Source organism: Neoarius graeffei, chromosome 2, assembly GCF_027579695.1.
Source record: "Neoarius graeffei isolate fNeoGra1 chromosome 2, fNeoGra1.pri, whole genome shotgun sequence".
In the NCBI taxonomy this organism is placed as follows: domain Eukaryota; kingdom Metazoa; phylum Chordata; class Actinopteri; order Siluriformes; family Ariidae; genus Neoarius; species Neoarius graeffei.
The window spans coordinates 119,533,383-119,553,672 of NC_083570.1; the positions used below are offsets into that span (position 1 = coordinate 119,533,383).

At 44.2% G+C, this 20,290-nt stretch overlaps 2 protein-coding genes across 2 annotated transcripts in view; one reads left to right on the plus strand and one right to left on the minus strand.

Moving 5' to 3' along the window:
- ehmt2 (euchromatic histone-lysine N-methyltransferase 2) overlaps positions 1-3,320 on the minus strand; it is a 47,604-nt gene extending 44,284 nt beyond the window's left edge. The window contains 4 exon segments of the mRNA XM_060915465.1: positions 954-1,150; positions 1,276-1,344; positions 1,465-1,504; positions 3,248-3,320. Of these exon segments, the coding sequence (XP_060771448.1) occupies positions 954-1,150; positions 1,276-1,344; positions 1,465-1,504; positions 3,248-3,277 (336 nt within the window). The 5' untranslated portion in view covers positions 3,278-3,320.
- A 1,502-nt stretch (positions 3,321-4,822) lies between these two features.
- On the plus strand, positions 4,823-18,475 carry zdhhc3b (zinc finger DHHC-type palmitoyltransferase 3b). Its single transcript, XM_060915466.1, has 7 exons — positions 4,823-4,890; positions 6,236-6,593; positions 6,678-6,802; positions 7,242-7,338; positions 9,430-9,511; positions 10,234-10,364; positions 14,875-18,475. The coding sequence occupies exons 2-7, from the start codon at positions 6,279-6,281 to the stop codon at positions 15,031-15,033; spliced, it is 909 nt and encodes a 302-aa protein (XP_060771449.1). The 5' UTR covers positions 4,823-4,890; positions 6,236-6,278; the 3' UTR covers positions 15,034-18,475.
- The last annotated feature ends 1,815 nt before the right edge of the window (positions 18,476-20,290 follow it).

Here is a 20,290-nt window from a genome sequence, read left to right on the forward strand (position 1 = left end):
TGTGCACGCGAATCGTGTATTGGCGTTGCTGTGTGCACGCTAATCGTTTTAAAAACGTTAATCTGATGATCCGCTGATACGGTCTAATGTAAACCCCACCACATTCTGGACAGAGAACATGCAGGAGTCATCCATTTCCTAAACACAGGGGGGTCTGATCCGCCATCAATCTCACACTGGAATTGTAACAGTCCAATTTGTTAACAAAGGGGGAGCCGATACACCAAAATCAAGCAGAAACAATTTACTCAATCCTTAACAGAGGGTTCAGATCTGATACACCACCCCCCACCTCACACAGGAACAACCTATTCCTTCAGAAAGGGGGATCCAACATATTACCCATCTGTCTCAAAATGGAACAAACCATTCCTGAATATCTGAGGGACATCTGATACACCACCCATCCATCACAGTTTGTATAACCAACCCTAAACACCATCTCTGACAACAGAAGAAACCATTCCTGAACAAAGAGGAAGAAATACAATCTATCATTCATTCACCCTTCTAAAATCGGAGCAAACCATCCATGAACAAAAGGTGCACTATCAAATACTTCATCCTTACATCACCCTCAACCTAGAACAACCCATTCCAGGGGGGTGGGATTAAATTTTAAATTCCCTCCCTCAAACAGGATGAATCCACTGGTGATTAGAGGGGAGCACTGATACAGTACACCATCCATCCATCCATCCATCCATCCATCCATAGAACAAGCCATTCCTGAACGGGGGGAGGGATCCGATCCCCTAATTCTCATAGTCCTAAGAAATACACCAGTTTACACCTTCAGACTTGAATGCTGGCCATGTGACTGTAACAAGAGTCATGATGTTATACGTGTTGGAATTTCATAGTGTTCAGTACAAGGGGTGAAGATCGTGACATGGACAAAGACACATCATATTCAAGGCTGAGATGAGGTGAGGTGAAGTGAGAGGTCTTACCTGTGAGACAGGGGGTCTGTTCATGGTCTTGCGGGCTCGGTGGACTTTGGGTGGAGGACTGGACGTGGATGGTGGAGAGGACATTGAGGAGGACGATGGAGAGACCGGCGTCTTACTGCCTGGCCCCCACACACTCATTTTAGCGCGACCGAAAACGGAAGATGGAGACGACGGAGGGAGCGATTTTGCTGCGTGACCTAGCAATGGGACAGACAGAACGCCTACAAATTAGCGCTCCATTGCAACAGAATCACTATTTAAAATTCAAACCAAATTAAATCTGAAATTGGACACAGGACGGAGCGTTCGAGCCGTTCTGTACCTGCAAGGCTTTTTCCGGACGCTGCCACTTTCTCACCACTCAGCTTGTCTTTCGGCAACAAGCCCATCTCTGATAATATAAACACGAGTTAGCAACCATTTTCTATTTTATATATTTCACAAATAAAATTACTATAAACTGCATATTTCCAAAAGTAATTTAATTCTGAATTGATCACTGCGTGCTCACCGACAGGTTCGCAGTGCACCGGACTATAAACAGACAGATCCTGAACAAAACACAAAAACACCATCATAACAGTGAGCTCACGCTAAACTCAACATTTTTTGTCGCAGTGTTCAGAAGATTCCACGTGAATCCTGCATGTTAATACGAACACTGGAGAACTCCTAAAGGCCAGAGGAAATAAACACATCAAAAATAAATGGAAACAAAGCCACAAGCAAATAAATATTAAATCACAGAGAAACAGAAAAAAACTGGAGGACATGCAATTAACCGTGTTTAATTTAGTATTTCCAAAGTCCGAGTTTCATTTATAATTCTCCCTCTCTGTCCCTCTGTCTCTGGGGTCACTTTCTAATATCGGAGTTACACTTATACTCTGTCTCACTGTCGGTCCCTCTCTTTCCGTGTCTCTCTCTCTCTCCCTGTGCCGGTCCCTCTTCCTGTCCATCTCTCTCTTCCCATCTCTCCCTCCATCTGTCCCTTTCTTTCTGTCTCTCCCTCTCTTCCCGTCTCTCTCCCTCTGTCTGTCCCTCTCTCCCTCCGCTTGTCCCTCTGTCTCGCTCCCTCCGCTTGTCCCTCTCTTCCTGTCTCGCTCCCTCCGCTTGTCCCTCTCTTCCTGTCTCGCTCCCTCCGCTTGCCCCTCTCTTCCTGTCGCGCTCCCTCCGCTTGTCCCTCTCTTCCTGTCTCGCTCCCTCCGCTTGTCCCTCTCTTCCTGTCTCGCTCCCTCCGCTTGTCCCTCTCTTCCTGTCTCGCTCCCTCTGCTTGTCCCTCTCTTCCTGTCTCTCTCCCTGTTTGTCCCCCTCTTCCTGTCTCTCTCCCTCTGCTTGTCCCTCTCTTCCTGCCTCTCTCCCTCCGCTTGTCCCTCTCTTCCTGTCTCTCTCCGTTTGTCCCTCTCTTCCTGTCTCTCTCCCTGTTTGTCCCTCTCTTCCTGTATCTCCCCCTATATTTGTCCCTCTCTTTCTGTTTCTCTTCCCCATTTGTCCCTCTCTTTCTGCCTCTCTTCCCCGTTTGTCCCTCTCTTTCCGTCTCTCTACCCATCTCTCTCCCTCTACCTGTCCCTCTTTCCATCTCTCTCCCTGTTTGTCCCTCCCTCTTTTCCCGTCTCTCTCCCTCCACCTGTCCCTCTTCTTCCACCTGTACCTCTCTTCCCGTCTCTCCCCTTCCGCCTGTCCCTCTTTTCCCGTCTCTCTCCCTCCACCTGTCCCACTCTTCCTGTCTCTCTCTCTCCTGCTGTCCCTCTCTTCCTGTCTCTGCCTCCTGCTGTCCCTCTCTTCCTGTCTCTGCCTCCTGCTGTCTCTCTCCGTCCATCTGTCCCTCTCTGTCCCTCCGCCTGTCCCACTCTTCCTGTCTCTCTCCCTCCGTCTCTCCCTCTCATCCTCTCTCTGCCTCCTGCTGCCCCTCTCTTCCTCCTGCTGTCTCTGTCTTCCTGTCTCTCCCTCCCCGACTCTCTCTGCCTGTCTCCCCATCTTTCTGTCTGTATTTCTCTTTGTCTCTCCATTTCTGTGTCAATCTCTTGTTGTCTCTCTCTCTCTCTGTCCCTCTATCCCTTTTTCATTTCTTCTCTCTCTCTCCTTAGTCACACACCTGTGCAGGTAACACCTTCTCTCCGTCTCTGTATTTATTTCTGTCTCTTTTAGAAAAGGAGTCTGCTCTTTACCGTTCGTGCATCTCTCTCTCTCTCACAGAGAGAGGTCTGTGTGAATGCACATGTGTATCTGCTGCAACAGTAAAAAAGAAAGAAAGAAACCAGTCTGTCACGGTGACTATAAGTTTGTGCACCCACCTGTTCCATCCTTCTTCCCTCCGCCGACATGTTACTACCGAAAAGAAACAAAACGCACAGTGTGAACACCGACACACTGCGGACACGGACACAAGATGGCCGCCGCGCTTGACCATATTTCACAATAAAAGTTTATTTTAAAAATGTGCACAATAAAAGTCTCTACAGTTCAATTCACGGAAAAACCAGCTGCTATTATCATCCATCCACCTATCCATCCATCCGTAACCGCTTTATCCTGTTCTACAGGGTCGCAGGCAAGCTGGAGCCTATCCCAACTGACTATGGGCGAAAGGCGGGGTACACCCTGGACAAGTCGCCAGGTCATCACAGGGCTGACACATAGACACAGACAACCATTCACACTCACATTCACACCTACGCTCAATTTAGAGTCACCGGTTAACCTAACCTGCATGTCTTTGGGCTGTGGGGGAAACCGGAGCACCCAGAGGAAACCCACGCGGACACGGGGAGAACATGCAAACTCCACACAGAAAGGCCCTCGCCGGCCACGGGGCTCGAACCCGGACCTTCTTGCTGTGAGGCGACAGCGCTAACCACTACACCACCGTGCCGCCTGCTATTATTATTATTATTATTATTATTATTATGTAGTAATAGTAGTAATAAAATGTTAGTTGAAACAAATTTCTGTCTATCAGTGGCATAATGTTTATTGTTTATTTGATTTCTTTAAGAGTGAAAAATATTTTATTTGGTAACAGATAGACTTTTAACCTTTGAACACAATCACTCAATTTTTGTCAGTGAAATTTAAATTTTTTAAAAATTTTCTATCTGAGCAGTCGGGGCGGCACGGTGGTGTAGTGGTTAGCGCTGTCGCCTCACAGCAAGAAGGTCCGGGTTCGAGCCCCGTGGCCGGCGAGGGCCTTTCTGTGTGGAGTTTGCATGTTCTCCCCGTGTCCGCGTGGGTTTCCTCTGGGTGCTCTGGTTTCCCCCACAGTCCAAAGACATGCAGGTTAGGTTAACTGGTGACTCTAAATTGAGCGTAGGTGTGAATGTGAGTGTGAATGGTTGTCTGTGTCTATGTGTCAGCCCTGTGATGACCTGGCGACTTGTCCAGGGTGTACCCCGCCTTTCACCCGTAGTCAGCTGGGATAGGCTCCAGCTTGCCTGCGACCCTGTAGAACAGGATAAAGCGGCTACAGATAATGAGATGAGAATGAGCAGTCGGAGGCCTGACGTGGGCGAGTGACGTCATCATGCTCCAGGAATGCTGTGTGATTCAAAGTGACGTCATACCGATGGAAAATAAAATATTAGACATTTATTTTTTATTGAATAAAATAATTACTTTTTTAATAATTTATTTTAAAAACAAAATGAATATTTTCTGTCGTCTTGTTAATTTTAATGAGTCAACTTTGTAATCTTTTTAAAAATTCAGTATTTATACTTTATTCGATGTTTAGTTATTGTTTGCTTTCTCATTTCTTTTACAGGTGTGTTTTGATTCATCGCTGATTCGCTCGTGAGGTAAAATATTATCCAATCAGAGCGTAGGAAATAGCCGTCTTACCCAATCACGGTGCAGGAGGTCGGACCCTAACGAGCCAATCACGGCGCAGTTTGTTGTCTCGTGCCAGCCCTCAGGTGGATCAGCTCATGACAGGGAAGCGGTAAGTGTTTTAAAATAACAATTATAATAAAATATTAATATTCGTAACATTTATTTGTTTTAAATATTAATGACAAAACCAAAATTAACACTGTTGTTCTACAATTAAAATTTAAAATCACAACGCACCCTGATCGCTAATTAGCTAGCTGGAGCTAAACCGCGGGACGTAGGGCCGTGTCCCGAATCACGGCGATACTTACTACGAAGGTTCACTATGTAGGGCGCCGTAACCGAGTGTCCCGGTTTATACCGGAAGTCAGTTTGTGCACTTGGCGTGCTGTTTGGAACACCGCCCCGGTTTAGTGGCTCTGTAATGTTTGTGCTCAGAGCTGGAGTGAATGTGCAGACGGGCATTATGCTGATTAAACTCGATACCACAACACACATTTAATAAACTTAACTAATTAATTTGAGTTCAGTTTATTAAATATTTATGTTTTTAAATATTCAGGCTGGTTTTATGTATTAATCTGTGATCTCGCTCTGTCTGTCTAACTCTCTCTCTCTGTCACTCTAACTCTCTCTCTCTGTCACTTTAACTCTCTCTCTGTCTGTCACTCTAACACTCTGTCTGTCTGTCTGTCACTAACACTCTCTCTCTGTCTAACTCTGTCTGTCTGTCACTCTAACTCTCTGTCTGTCACTCTAACACTCTGTCTGTCTGTCTGTCTGTCACTCTAACACTCTCTCTCTCTGTCTAACTCTGTCTGTCTGTCACTCTAACTCTCTCTGTCTGTCTGTCTGTCTAACTCTGTCTGTCTGTCACTCTAACTCTCTCCGTCCATCTGTCTGTCTAACTCTGTCACTCTAACTCTCTGTCTGTCTAACTCTGTCTGTCTAACTCTCTGTCTGTCACTCTAACTCTGTCTGTCTGTCTCTCTATCACTCTCTCTCTTTCTGTCTGTCTGTCTAACTCTCTCCATTTATCTGTCTCTCTGTCTGTCTGTCTGTCTGTCTAACTCTCTCTATCTAACTCTCTGTCTCTCTGTCTGTCTCTCCCTCTCTCTGTCTGTCTCTCTCTGTCTGTGTCTCGGTCACTCTCTGTCTATCTCTCTCTCTCTCTCTCTCTCCCTGTCTGTTGCTCACTGTCTGTTTGTCGCTCTGTCTCTCTCTCTCTCTGTTGCTCTCTTTCTTTCTGTCTGTCTCTCTTGCTCGCTTGCTCTCTGTCTGTCTTGCTCACTTGCTCTCTGTCTGTCTCTGTTGCTCTCTGTCTGTCTGTCGCTCGCTCTCTGTCTGTCACTCTGTCTGTCTGTCTCTCTCTCTCTCTCTCGCTTGCTCTGTCTGTCTCTGTTGCTCTCTGTCTGTCTGTTGCTCCCTCCCTCCTTCTGTCTGTCTCCCTGCAGGACAATGTTGTGAGTGTGTGTGTACGAGTGTGTGTGCAGCAGGATGTCGGGCGTGGCGGTAACCCCGCGCTGCAGGGACATCGAGAGGAAGGCAGGGTACGTTCGTCCGGAGGAGTGTGCTGTTCCCCCCTCGGTCCTGTCGCCGCAGCCCTCGGCCCCGTGGTGTATCTGGGACGCGTGTGGCGTGGTGTGTGTGGTTCTCACCTGGCTCCTGGTGCTGTACGCCGACTTCGTGGTGATGTTCGTCATGCTGCTGCCTGTGAGGGACGCCGTGTACAGCGTGCTCAACGCCGCCCTGTTCAACACGCTCGCTGTGCTGGCGCTCACCTCACACAACCGCGCCATGTGCACCGACCCCGTGAGTGCGTGTGTATGTGTCCAGCCCCCTTTCCTGTCGGTATATACACCATGTGTGTAATGAGGTGGTGTTGTGTCACTGCAGGGTGCCGTGCCGAAGGGAAACGCCACGAAAGAGTACATCGAGAGTTTACACCTGAAACCAGGTCAGGTCGTCTACAAGTGTCCGAAATGCTGCAGCATCAAACCTGACCGAGCTCACCACTGCAGGTAACACACACACACACACACCATTTTTCCAGCTTCCAACATATCAATTTCAAGAACTACCTGTTCTCCTGCTGTTTAATATATTAACCCCACCCCTTTATAGGTGTCACTGTAATTAAATAATCAATGATCTTCATTTCACCTGTTAATGGGTTTAATGTTATGGCTGATCGGGGTGTGTGTGTGTGTGTGTGTGTGTGTGTGAAATCAATAAGACTTTATGGCATTATAAGAATTGCAGAGCAATGTTTGCACACTTACTGTAATCACACACTCGTGTCACATACAAACCCACTTGGATTACCACATAGTCAAACTTTTAAGTGTTAAGGGGTCGATTGTGATTTGAGACACAGCCCGAGGCTGTGGGAGAGACTGTGAGATGCACCATGACCTACTTTCACTGAGAACCTCAGTGTGTGTGTTTCCTCCCTGGCAGTGTGTGTAAGCGCTGTATCAGGAAGATGGACCACCACTGTCCCTGGGTGAACAACTGCGTGGGTGAAAACAACCAGAAATACTTTGTTCTTTTTACAGTGAGTGTGGTCTGCTAAATTCATCTCACACACACACACACACACACACACACACACACTTCAAACCACGAACTGCATCAGTACCTGTGTGGTTTCTCACACTTTTCATCATCAACATTCTCCCAAATAAAGGGGTCAAAGCAGGTCTTTGTTCTGCCCAGAAGAAACACTCAAGTCTGTGACACTAAACTCCCCAGTAAACCCAGTCCAGGTCCAAGTCACATCCCAAGACAGACAAGTCCTCTGTCAAGTTAGAGTAAAGTGACTGAGGTCCCAGAGCAGACGTGTTCCAGGTCAAGAGTCCCACTTGAAGGTACAAGTAATGCCAGTTTAGTTCCAGGACCCAGATAGAGACCCAAGTAAAGAAGGACAAGTCCTGAGTTAAGTCCCCAGTAAAGGCGGACAGGTCCGGAACAAATATCCAAGTGAATAGTCTGTTCCCATATCCCACATGGAGTGGCAAGTAAAGATCATCAGATCCCGAGTCCCAGAAGTAGTTCTAAGTAAAAACACGTTCCAGATGAAGTTCCAATCCTGAGTTGCATCCCACATAAAGACAGTCAAGTCATTAAAGATCGTCAAATCCCAAGTCCCAGAGGTGGTTCTAAGACAGTCAAGCCCCTAAATCCCGAGTCAGGTTCCAAGTAAAGACAGTCAAGCCCCAAGTCAGGTTCCAAGCTCCCCAAATCCTGAGGTGGGGCGGCATGGTGGTGTAGTGGTTAGCGCTGTCGCCTCACAGCAAGAAGGTCCGGGTTCGAGCCCCGTGGCCGGCGAGGGCCTTTCTGTGTGGAGTTTGCATGTTCTCCCCGTGTCCGTGTGGGTTTCCTCCGGGTGCTCCGGTTTCCCCCACAGTCCAAAGACATGCAAATTAGGTTAACTGGTGACTCTAAATTGACCGTAGATGTGAGTGTGAATGGCTGTGTGTCAGCCCTGCGATGATCTGGCGACTTGTCCCGGGTGAACCCCGCCTCTCGCCCATAGTCAGCGCCAGCTTGCCTGCAACTTGACACAGGATATGCAGTTGCTTATGTTGGATGGATGGAATGGATGGTTCCAAGTAAAGACAGTCAAGTCTCAAATCAGGTTCCAAACCCCAAATCATGAGTCAAGTCCCAAGTAAAGATAGTCAAGCACCCAAATCCCGAGTCAGGTTCCAAGTAAAGTGAGAATGGGTCAATTGCTAATGCTAAGGTCTCATATAGCCAGTATCAGTTCATGGTAGACGATTTTGAACCTTCCAGGGGTCAATTGGCATGCATTCAGGCCCTTCTGTTGGAATATGTGAGAGCCGTGGAGATACCTTGACAACCAGGAGGGTGTGGCTTCCATCCCCGGAAAGTTCAGTCATGTTGAAAACTGCTGTGAATTCATCCGTTGCAACCGTGAAGGCATCCTTGAGCCATACATGAGACTTACATGGGTTACCATAGCAATCCGTTGCAACCACTGAGCTCAAAATGTTCACGGAACGATATTCTGCAGAAAGCGAAAAGTTTGCCTCGGGGGAGTGGCTTATTTCGTCTCGCTGTGGTTATGCCATCCTGCAGCCGTGAAAACCGTACACACTGCCTTCATTGGTTTTACCGGCATCTTCTGTCATTACCATCGCTACCACCATGGCTTCATTTGCATATTTACTCCACCCAAATTTATGCGACGGATCACCTCCAAAATCTGCCGGAATAGCCACAGTAGGCCCCAGCCACGGTTCTCACAGATCAGCGGGCTATGTGCGACCTTAGCATAAGCAAATGCATACAGATCCTGAATCTCGGATGAAATTCCAGTTAAAAACCCTCAAGTCCTAAGACCCAGATGAAGTTCCAAGATACGTCGGTTCCAGGTCAAGAATAACACGATCATGAGCTGAAAATCCTATTCACTGCTTTTAAAGTGTAATATCACATTTGCTTGAAAAAGCGTTTGTTCTAGAAGTTTCCTTGGTTAGTTATTTCTGGTTAATTGTTAGTTTAATCTCTTATGGTTAAGGATGATTATTTGTAACTTGATTAACATGGTCACTTGTACCTTTTATAGATCCTCAAAATCTTGCTTGGAAGTACTATATTGGTTCTCGTGTGTGTTTTGTAGATGTACATTGCTCTGATCTCGCTCCACGCCCTCATCATGGCTGGCTTCCATTTCATCTTCTGCTTTGAGCAGGACTGGACAAGTAAGAACAACATGATACCTCTCTGGAAATATTCATTCCGGCACTCTGATTATAGTACCTAAACATGCCAAACTCTGGACCCTAAACCATCCTGAACCCTTCTTTTTAACCTACTGCTTCCTGTAGTTGTGAAAATTTTACTAGTGCCCCCTGCAGTTCTGGAGGACTTGTGTACGAACCCAAAGAGAGTATACGAGCGAGAAGGTCAAGAAATTTTGTCATGTATGCCGATACCTTGATTTTAAAAGAAGCTTGGCGTTTATGAGACACAGCCTGCGTGGCATGTTCTCGTCGTTATTCTTGGGCAGGCATTACACTAACCGTTGGCAGAGCGCTAAGATGACGGATAAACCCGTTCAGTATGAAGGGTCGGTGCTGATTTATTCCCTGAGCACTAATCACTCCCCTGATGATCCTCCATGAGGAGGCTGTGTTTTTGGGTTGTATACAAATTGCTAAACTCCTGCAGCGTTGATCAGTGTTCACGACGTTGCTCCATTCCTATCTTGACATGCCTTCATTCCTCCATTACTGATCTGTGCCTTCATCACTCCATCCCTGTCTCTTGACTCTAATCCTGCTCCCCTCTACTGGTTCATCCTTCCATCTTTGCTTCTCACTTCCTGTATCCCATCACTCCATCCCTGTATCCGTCCGCTGATTGCCCGAACCATCCTTCCATCCCTCATTCCACCCCTGTGTGGTCTGCTTTCCCTCCTCAGAGTGCGGCAGTTTCTCCCCCCCGACCACAGTGATCCTGTTGATCCTCTTGTGTTTTGAGGGACTCCTCTTCTTCTTCTTCACCGCCGTCATGTTCGGTACCCAAATTCACTCCATCTGCACCGACGAGACTGTGAGTTGCACCCTAATACCTCACTGCTGGTATCGTCTTCACGTCTGACGTTACATCCTGTCACGTCCGTTTGGGTTTCATTCTGTGGCTTGTACGCTGCAGCGTGATGAAATAAAACCGTGAGCTTGATGAGACGTGCACTCGGCGGTCTCGGCTTGTTCTTCGTAAAGTTAGCAAGTTTACTTTAAATAAAATAAAATCCCTTACACAGGGCTCGACGTTAATGTTAAGCTTTAATTTTTACTTTTTAACTGTAATGATAAACAGAAACTATCCAGTGCCACATTATGGGGTGTGTGTGTGTGTGTGTGTGTGTGTGTTCTACCTGATCTGCAGTTTTAAGAGAGTTAAACTCACCCAAATTGAAAGCTTCTAGAGGAAATAAAAATGTTTTTTTTCGCGGTCCGGTTTCCATCAAATCCTGCGCTCTGATTGGCTGGCGAGCGATACGGACCCCAGTTACGGACCTCTGGCGACTCGCTCATTCACAGCAACAACAAACATAGTAGCGTTTTTTTTTTTGTCAACATTTATCTTTTTTTTTTTTATAAGATTTATTTATAAGATTATCAAAAATCTTAGAAATGTTTGCCAGCATTTCTCAGGAGAATAGCATTAATTTTACAGCATGGATAGCGATAACGACAGTGTTCACAGCGAAAGCGAGTTTTACTACCCTGAGGAAGAAGAAATAAAAGAAAACATTTCAGGAGAAAGCTAAAAACCTGTAACTTGCTAACGCCGAGCAAAAACATGGCTGAATCCTGAATGACTCCTATTTGTATAAATAGGGGACGACATAGGCGGCAAAATGTAGTTGTTTCCCTGCCATGGAAGTGCACATGTACAGTACCATTCAAAAGTTTGGGGTCACTTTGAAATGTGCTTATTTTTGAAAGAAAAGCACTGTTCTTTTCAATGAAGATCACTTTAAACTAATCAGAAATCCACTCTATACATTGCTAATGTGGTAAATGACTATTCTAGCTGCAAATGTCTGGTTTTTGGTGCAATATCTCCATAGGTGTATAGAGGCCCATTTCCAGCAACTCTCACTCCAGTGTTCTAATGGTACAATGTGTTTGCTCATTGCCTCAGAAGGCTAATGGATGATTAGAAAACCCTTGTACAATCATGTTAGCACAGCTGAAAACAGTTGAGCTCTTTAGAGAAGCTATAAAACTGACCTTCCTTTGAGCAGATTGAGTTTCTGGAGCATCACATTTGTGGGGTCGATTAAATGCTCAAAATGGCCAGAAAAATGTCTTGACTATATTTTCTATTCATTTTACAACTTATGGTGGTAAATAAAAGTGTGACTTTTCATGGAAAACACAAAATTGTCTGGGTGACCCCAAACTTTTGAACGGTAGTGTACACTGAGGAGGAATCCATTTGCATTACAGCCGTGAATGAGGATTCAAAATGGCGGCTCGGCTCGGTTTCCCCTTTCGAGCGCTCTCGTTTTCTGTTAGAATTTGGTAAAGAAAAAAATAAATATATTATTTACCAGCTTAAGGTCGGTCCGTATTCTGACGGGGACAGAATCGCACTGTGAGTGAAAACAAACCGTGAGTGAGTTCGACACTGTCGTAAAATTCCCCCGCAATATTTTACCACATTTATGATGGTTAATGTGAACCATACAAAAGAAAAACACACTGAAATGAAGATTCACCATAGATGTTTATTTTATCGGGTATTTGCTCAACATTTCTCCGATTTTGATGAGTCTAACAGCGTTGTAGTCGAGTCACTAAACTTCGAGTCCAGTCTCGAGTCCCCAGTTATCAAGTCCAAATCATTAAAAAAATTTCGAGTCGTGTCCAACACTCCACCCGCACCATGTGACGGTGTCTGTTTCAGTCCCATTAACATGAGTTTGTTCCTGAACATGCCGTATGAACAGGTGAATGTGCTTCTCTATCAGGGAGTGTGAAGTATTCTGTCGGAGACGGATGGAAGTGCAGAAGGTGTGTTTATTAATACAAGTGAAGATGGTAAACAATGCAGAACGGCAGGCAAAATCGTAAAACGGTGAAACAGGCGATAGGTCGAGCGAGACACAAACAGGCTATCGTAGACTGCAGAATCAAAGATGAGAAACAGGAAATCAGGGATCAGGAAACCAAACAAGGAAATAAGGCTCGGTAATGCATCAGCAACACAACTCAATACTTTGCAAAGTAAGTGTTTTTTCACAGTTTTTATATTGGCACACTGATTGCGCCTTAATCCTGTGCAGGTGTGAGTTGTTTACAGCGCGAGAGTCTGCTTGGCACACGTGCTGTCCGGAGCGCACCCGAGAGTCTATCTGATGTATCTACAGTGCTGAGCGTAAATGAGTGCACCCCCTTTGAAAAGTAACATTTTAAACAATATCTCAATGAACACAAACAATTTCCAAAATGTTGACAAGACAAAGTTTAATATAACATCTGTTTAACTTATAACGTGAAAGTAAGGTTAATAATATAACTTAGATTACACATTTTCCAGTTTTACTCAAATTAGGGTGGTGCAAAAATGAGTACACCCCACAACAAAAACTACTACATCTAGTCCTTTGTATGGCCTCCATGATTTTTAATGACAGCACCAAGTCTTCTAGGCATGGAATGAACAAGTTGGCGACATTTTGCAACATCAATCTTTTTCCATTCTTCAACAACGACCTCTTTTAGTGACTGGATGCTGGATGGAGAGCGATGCTCAACTTGTCTCTTCAGAATTCCCCATAGGTGTTCGATTGGGTTCAGATCAGGAGACATACGGTACTTGGCCACTGAATCACTTTCACCCTGTTCTTCTTCAGAAATCCAACAGTGGCCTTAGATGCGTGTTTAGTCATGTTGGAAAAGTGCACAACGACCAAGGGCACGGAGTGATGGTAGCATCTTCTCTTTCAGTATAGAGCAATACATCTGTGAATTCATGATGCCATCAATGAAATGCAGCTCCCCGACACCAGCAGCACTCACGCAGCCCCACATAAGGACGCTGCCACCACCATGTTTCACTGTAGGCACCAGGCATTTTTCTTTGTATTCCTCACCATACAGTTTTGAAGCCATCAGTTCCAAAAACATTTATCTTGGTCTCATCACTCCAGAGTATAGAGTCCCAGTAGTCTTCATCTTTGTCAGCATGGGCCCTGGCAAACTCTAGGCGGGCTTTTTTGTGCCTGGGCTTCAGGAGAGGTTTCTTTCGTGGACAGCATCCATGCATGCCATTCCTCTGCAGTGTACGCCGTATTGTGTCACGGGAAATAGTCACCCCAGTTTGGCTTTCTACTTCTTTAGATAACTGCAGTGAACTTGCATGCCGATTTTCTTCAACCCTTCTCATCAGAAGACGCTCCTGTCGAGGTGTTAACTTCCGTGGACGACCTGGACGTCTCTGTGAGATGCTTGCAGTTCCATCTTTCTTAAATTTTTGTACCACTTTTGCTACAGTATTCTGACTGATAAGTAAAGCTTTGCTGATCTTCTTGTAGCCTTCACCTTTGTGGTGTAAAGAAATTATTTTCTTTGGGGAATTCTGAAGAGACAAGTTGAGCATCACTCTCCATCCAGCATCCAGTCACTAAAAGAGATCATTGTTGAAGAACGGAAAAAGATCGATGTTGCAAAATGTCGCCAACTTGTTCATTCCATGCCTAGAAGACTCGGTGCTGTCATTAAAAATCATGGAGGCCATACAAAGTACTAGATGTAGTAGTTTTTGTTGTGGGGTGTACTCATTTTTGCACCACCCTAATTTGAGTAAAACTGGAAAATGTGTAATCTAAGTTATATTATTAACCTTACTTTCACGTTATAAGTTAAACAGATGTTATATTAAATTTTGTCTTGTCAACATTTTGGAAATTGTGTTCATTGAGATATTGTTTAAAATGTTCCTTTTCAAAGGGGGTGCACTCATTTACGCTCAGCGCTGTAGATACAAATATCTTATGCCAATTTTTTACGGCATGTTACAAAAAATTAAGAAAAAAATCCGAGTCCTCGTCTCCAGTTTATGAGTCTGAATGCAGTTAATGCACGAGTCCGAGTCCTGAGCTTGAGTACTACAAGCCTGGAGTCTTCTAATCAAAATGAGATTATGCTGAAATTTCACAAACAATAGCACGCCTGGATCACTGAGGGGATTGAACTAGTTTTGTTGGAACTTTATAACGTGACTCTTGAATAATTACTATAAAAATAGTGATTTTCAACAAATATTTGACTTGTTCAAACCAAATGTTTGGTTGTCCCAGACAGTCGGACTACCGTTAACGTCGAGTCCTTAGTTAGCTAGTTACAATAGTGAGCTTGGAGAGAGTGTGGGAACAGTGGAGACGTGTGGGTTTTGAAGAGCAGTCATTTGTTATGACTGAAATTTGGCTGATCGTAAAGAACAGTATATCATCTATGAGCTGTTGTTTTCATTTCACCCACCGAGCCTCATTGGTGGACATTTTAGCTCTCACCTGGACATTATTATTAATGCTCCTGTTTTGTTCCAGGGTATAGAGCAGCTGAAGAAAGAAGAGCGACGATGGGCCAAGAAGTCCAAGTGGATGAACCTGAAGGTGGTCTTTGGCCACCCGTTCTCTATAGCATGGCTGAACCCACTGGCCATGCCCGAACACGGCAAATCGGACCTCTTCCAGTACATCGTCTGACTCGGAACGCGTCCTGATCCTAATACGGCCTTATTTTCTGTTTTAATTTTACATTTTTTTCAGGGTGTGTCTTAATCCTGGATCAGAAGTGCTTATATATATATATCCCCCCCCCATTTAATCTATACAATGGAAGACATTCAAGTAAGAACACCAGCTAGACATTTGGGATAAAGCCCGTCTCCTCTTCCATGCTGTAAATGAAATGGAGAACCTGTAGTGTTCTGTTTCAGCTCGATGGTGTAATCGGTTGACGTGTTCACCAGTATTTTAGTCACGCATACTTCTATTCACGTCCCATAATGACACCTAAAATGAGGTCAAAGGTTCACGTTTGTCAGTGTTGGAAATATTGCCTTAAATATATTTTTCTTTTTGTTTGTTGGGGTGTTTTTGTTTTTTTTAAACTGTTATCAAGTGATGTATTTTTAAATGGGATGTACCATCTCACTGGAATGGGGGTGATCTTAGTCTATACTGATGTACAGTTCATGTTTTCAGTTGATTAGCTTTTACCAAACAGTACTATGGCCCGGGCACAGTGTTTTTTAAAAATATATTTCTTCCAGTGAAGGTTTATATGATGAGGGATCTATATTACAGATTCTGGATCCAGAACCGTTTACCTAACAGACGTTTTACTCTTTATAGCTTATCTCCTGCCCGCTCAGGAGCAGCAGGTTTTCCTGTTTACAGATGATGGAATTTAAGATGGATGACCATTATTTCACAATAACCGAACTATTTCACAATCCTTATCCAGAGCGACGCACAGAAAGGGGGTATGACACAGTGTTCCTGGAGCTGACAGGGTTAAGGGCCCAACCGTGGCAGCTTGTCAGTACTGGGGCTTGAACCCGTGACCTTCAGATCAGTAATCCAAAGGCTAAACCGCTGAGCCACCATGACTTTTAGGAAGACTTCTGTGCCTGTGTGTATGAAATGGGATCAAAATCAAAACTCGTACTTTTTCTGTGGCTTTTCGTTGTTCGCTCGGACTTCTGGAGTCAGTCCACCAGCTCGTAAATAAACAATGCCCCAGTCTCTGCCAAAAACATTCACCTTGGCCACTGTACCCCTGTGAAGTGATTCAAACACAGCAACGAGTCCTGATAAAGACAAAGCTAGAGAACGGTGCGTCTTTAGAGTTAGAACATCAACGTACAGTGCTTATTTTGATCCGAGACGTCCTCCTGTTCCAAATATTGTCACGCTGTTACTCTCGAGTTCCGAATAATAGCGCAGTTGGGAATAAGAGTGTAGGGCGGCAAAATGGGCAAAAATTAATAAGAGTGTAGGGTGGAAATAAGCATGCAGGCCGGAAAATTCTCGAGTTTCGAATAATAGTGCAGTTGGGAATAAGAGTATAGGATGGCACATTAGGACAAATATAATAAGCGATAAGCACACTTGTAGTCTAGAAAATTATGCTGAACAGATCTTGGAGACCAAATATCAATTCAGTAAACAGACAAATCATATCATGGCTGTCAAAATTTCTTGTTCGTGTTCTTTTTATCTAAAACAAAAAGAATATCTGGATACTAGTAGAGTACTTTTGCTTGAGAAACTCAAGTATGCAAATTGCTTTAATTTACCTTTATTTAAGGTCTTAAAACATCAAAATTCTAATTTAAAAATGGCAAAATTCTATTACAGAGGCAGAGGAAGACTTTATTGCACCATTTGAATCCAGCAGGTGAAAGAGCATGAACCGTTAAGTCTTCATCCAGCAATATTGAACCGCTGGCTTAAGTATTTAATTACTTGGAAAAATTGCATTGTAATTCACTGCTATGCTATTATATCTCAAGAATATGCTACCTTATGGAACTGGATGGGTGAAATTCATGTCAATTTTCGGTGGATTGAAATCGATCATAGATACTTACCGTTGTTTACCACCGGCAGTGTTGTTGGTGCATCGGCGGTGCTTCGTTGTGTCTGCGCATGTGCGTAGTGAGTCGTCTGTGTTCAGGCGTTATTTTCGCTCATTCGTCACACGTGCTTGTATTGACAAATAGAATAAGCGTGTAGGCCCGAATAAGACCGTGCAGGCGGGAATTTTTCGCAAAAATAAATAGCCGTGCATGCACGGTTATTCGGAACTCGAGAGTACATGAATCACTTGAATCATGACTCAAAGCAAGTGAGCTGAACACTTAGTGGACAATGCTGTCTGCCCTCTTCCACATACATACTGTAAACTCCCAGACACCCACAGTGCACCTTCAGAACCTCAACCATTTGTTTATTTGTTCTTCATTTGAGGCCATGGAGGGAAGCCAAGGCCTAATGGTTAGGGAAGCCACTTTGAGACCAAACGGTTGTTGGTTTGATTCCCTGGACCAGCAGGAATGGGTGACGTGCCCTTGAGCAAGGCACTGAACCCCCACCTGCTCCGGGTCTGTTGTACATCACTCTGGATAAGAGCGTCTGCTGAATGCTGTTAATGTAATGATGCCTCACACCCATCTCAGAATCATTCTGCACCCCATGTGGGTCGAGCGTCCTAGAGAGATGTAAACAGAGTTCCTTTCCTCTTTTGAGTTCAGCCAGAGTTGAAATATAGTGCTTGGTATTTGAATCATTCCAAACAAACAATGGAAACAACTTAAATCTGTGCTCACAATCGGACCACAACACATACACTTCTCTGCTATTTGGCAATAAAACCATTACATTGCGTTAGAAGCATTTATCAGACGCTCTTATCCAGAGTGATCTACAACACACCCAGAGCAACCTGGGGAGCAGTTAGGGGCCTTGCTCAAGGGCACTTCAGCCATTCCTGCTGGTCCAGGGAATTGAACCAGTGACCAGAGCTGCTTCTCTAACCTTTGGGCCATGGCTTCCCCAGGCAGAAGCTTGATGGATTCATCAGCTTGCTTCGTATGCCTTTGGATTGGTTGTGAATGAAGTGTAATACTGTATATTCAGAAGGTGATAAACCATGGGCTGCAGATCTGGCAACCCCAGATATATACGCATATCCTAAAGGATAAACGGTAAAATTTGTGCTTGCACTCTTCTGAACTGGCCACTCTATTAGATTGATGACAGTCCTGTATATCCGACCAGAAGAATGTGAAGAATCTCCAGCAGTTTTAATTTTCCCAGAGTGATCTCCACGGGGTGGAGCTGGACCTTATCCAACTCCTCCTGTGAGCATCACCCTACCTACCCCACACAACACAACACACTTCAGCCTGGAGACACACCGAGTTGTTTGATTGATTTGGTGCCACCCAGGAGGAGATGGATCAGGTCTTGCCCCACCCCAGGGACTTTTTTTGTTCCTGTGCTTTTGGGTCGTGTGATGTGAGAAGTGCCTGTTGTCAGTATCTTTCTTTTAATTCTCTTTTGTCTTGTGAGTTTTGTTCCAGCTGTTTTCACTCCAGTGTCTTACGGTAAATGCAATAAATTTTTAGTGTTCTTTTTATTTAAGTGTCTCACTCAGGGTTTCATTCTCCATGGCAGGAACATTACTGAGTAATCTCTTACACCACAGTGTTATTGAGTTCTGGACTCTGATTGGTCAGAAGGTGTTGATTAATTCTCTATAACAGCAGCTCCGCCTGTAGTAATGACAGATGTAGTCAGTGATGTGGCAAGTTCTACTCCAAGGAGACGTTTATGTAACGTTTTATTGAAGGAGTCTCCAGAGTCTGCGATTTCTAACAGTCAAAGGTAAAGTTTTCAGACATCTTCAGGAAAGAGTTTACATTTTGTGGTTTTTTAGTAACATGATGAGCTGCATATTTTTGTCTTATTAACTTGAAAAGAAAGAAAAAGAGAGGATGGTGAGGTGGGAACGACTCTTTAGCTGCTATAACGCAAGTGCAAACAGGAAGTAACTTGTTTTTGAGAGACTCCACAATGTTAAACATAAATATAAACAGATATAAAGTACAATAAAGAGAAAACTAGAACCGCTAATAAAACCTCACACGCTCAGGGATGTTTCCCAGTGCATTATTATTGTTTCTTTTTATTCTTATATACTGTACATGTGTTCCATGTATTTACAGAAGATAAGTTCATCGAATACAACTGATATGTAACAAACAGGCATGTCCTGATCATACTGTACATTTTCATACTGAATTACAGTAAACAGCTCCACTTTTTAAATCTTGTAGCAAAGAGCGAGCTAAATCACATAGCTAGCAGGTTAGAGCTACATTGCAGTCTCATCCAAAAGTATTGGAACAGCAAGACCAATTCTTGTGTAGCTTTTGCTATAAACAAGACGAATGAGACAATCAGAACTGCAGCTTTCATGGCCTGATTTTTACAGTGCCAAGACGTGTTCAACAACTTAGAACATGACCTTTTTTTTTGGTTTGTTTGAACCCATTCTTTTTTTTTTTTTGGAGGTGATCAAAAATATTAGAACATGTAGCTGACCAGTGTTTCCTTCAGCTTTCTTGTCCTGAGTTTTACATCAACACATTACATTACAGGCATTTAGCAGATGCTTTTATCCAGAGCAGCCTGGGGAGCAGTTAGGGGTGTGGTGCCTTGCTCAAGGGCTCTTCAGCCAATACTGCTGGCCCAGGGAATTGAACCAGCAACCTTTTGGTCCCAAAGCTGTTTCTCTAAGCTTTAAGCCATGGCTTCCCCATGTTCAACAACTTAGGAACATGACCCCTTTTTTGTTAGAACCCACCTGTTTATTTTCTCAAGCGATCAAAAATATTGGAACACGTTGCTGACTGGTGTTTTTTTGTTGCCTGGGGGAAAAAAAAACCCAAAACTAAAAAACAACTGACAGAAGCTGCTACAAACCTGGAAAAGTATCACAGAAGAAGAATGTACCAGTTTGATGATAGCACCGGATCACCAGTTTGATGAAGTCACTGCCTCTCGTTTACTTTAAGACTGTTTCTGTGTACATTTCTGTGGTCTGCCACCAGAGGTGCTATGTTCTAAGTTGTTTAATATTTTAAATTGACAACATTTATGGCAGATGCCGTTATCTAGAGTAACTTTATCATGTACATAACTGAGCAGTTAAGGGTTAAGGGCTTTGGGGAAGGGGCCAGCAGTGGGAGCGTGGTGGTGCTGGGATGTGAACTCCTGAGATGTTGGTTAGTAGTCCAACATCTAACACACATCTAGATCTAAAAATCAGGAAATGAAAGCTGAAATTCTGATCCCAAACATCTGCATAGCAAAAACAACAGCTTTTTTTTTTGGAGAAGGCTGTATGCTGCTGGTCAGATTTATACTTTAGCTACATTTTCATACATCC

What these genes read in the sequence shown, in the direction of transcription:
- zdhhc3b (XM_060915466.1), top strand. Translation starts at nt 6,279, where the DNA reads ATGTCGGGCGTGGCGGTAACCCCGCGCTGCAGGGACATCGAGAGGAAG. An exon ending in AATACTTTGTTCTTTTTACA is followed by an intron (nt 7,339 to 9,429) that starts GTGAGTGTGGTC and finishes TGTGTTTTGTAG; the next exon opens with ATGTACATTGCTCTGATCTC. An exon ending in CTTTGAGCAGGACTGGACAA is followed by an intron (nt 9,512 to 10,233) that starts GTAAGAACAACA and finishes TTCCCTCCTCAG; the next exon opens with AGTGCGGCAGTTTCTCCCCC.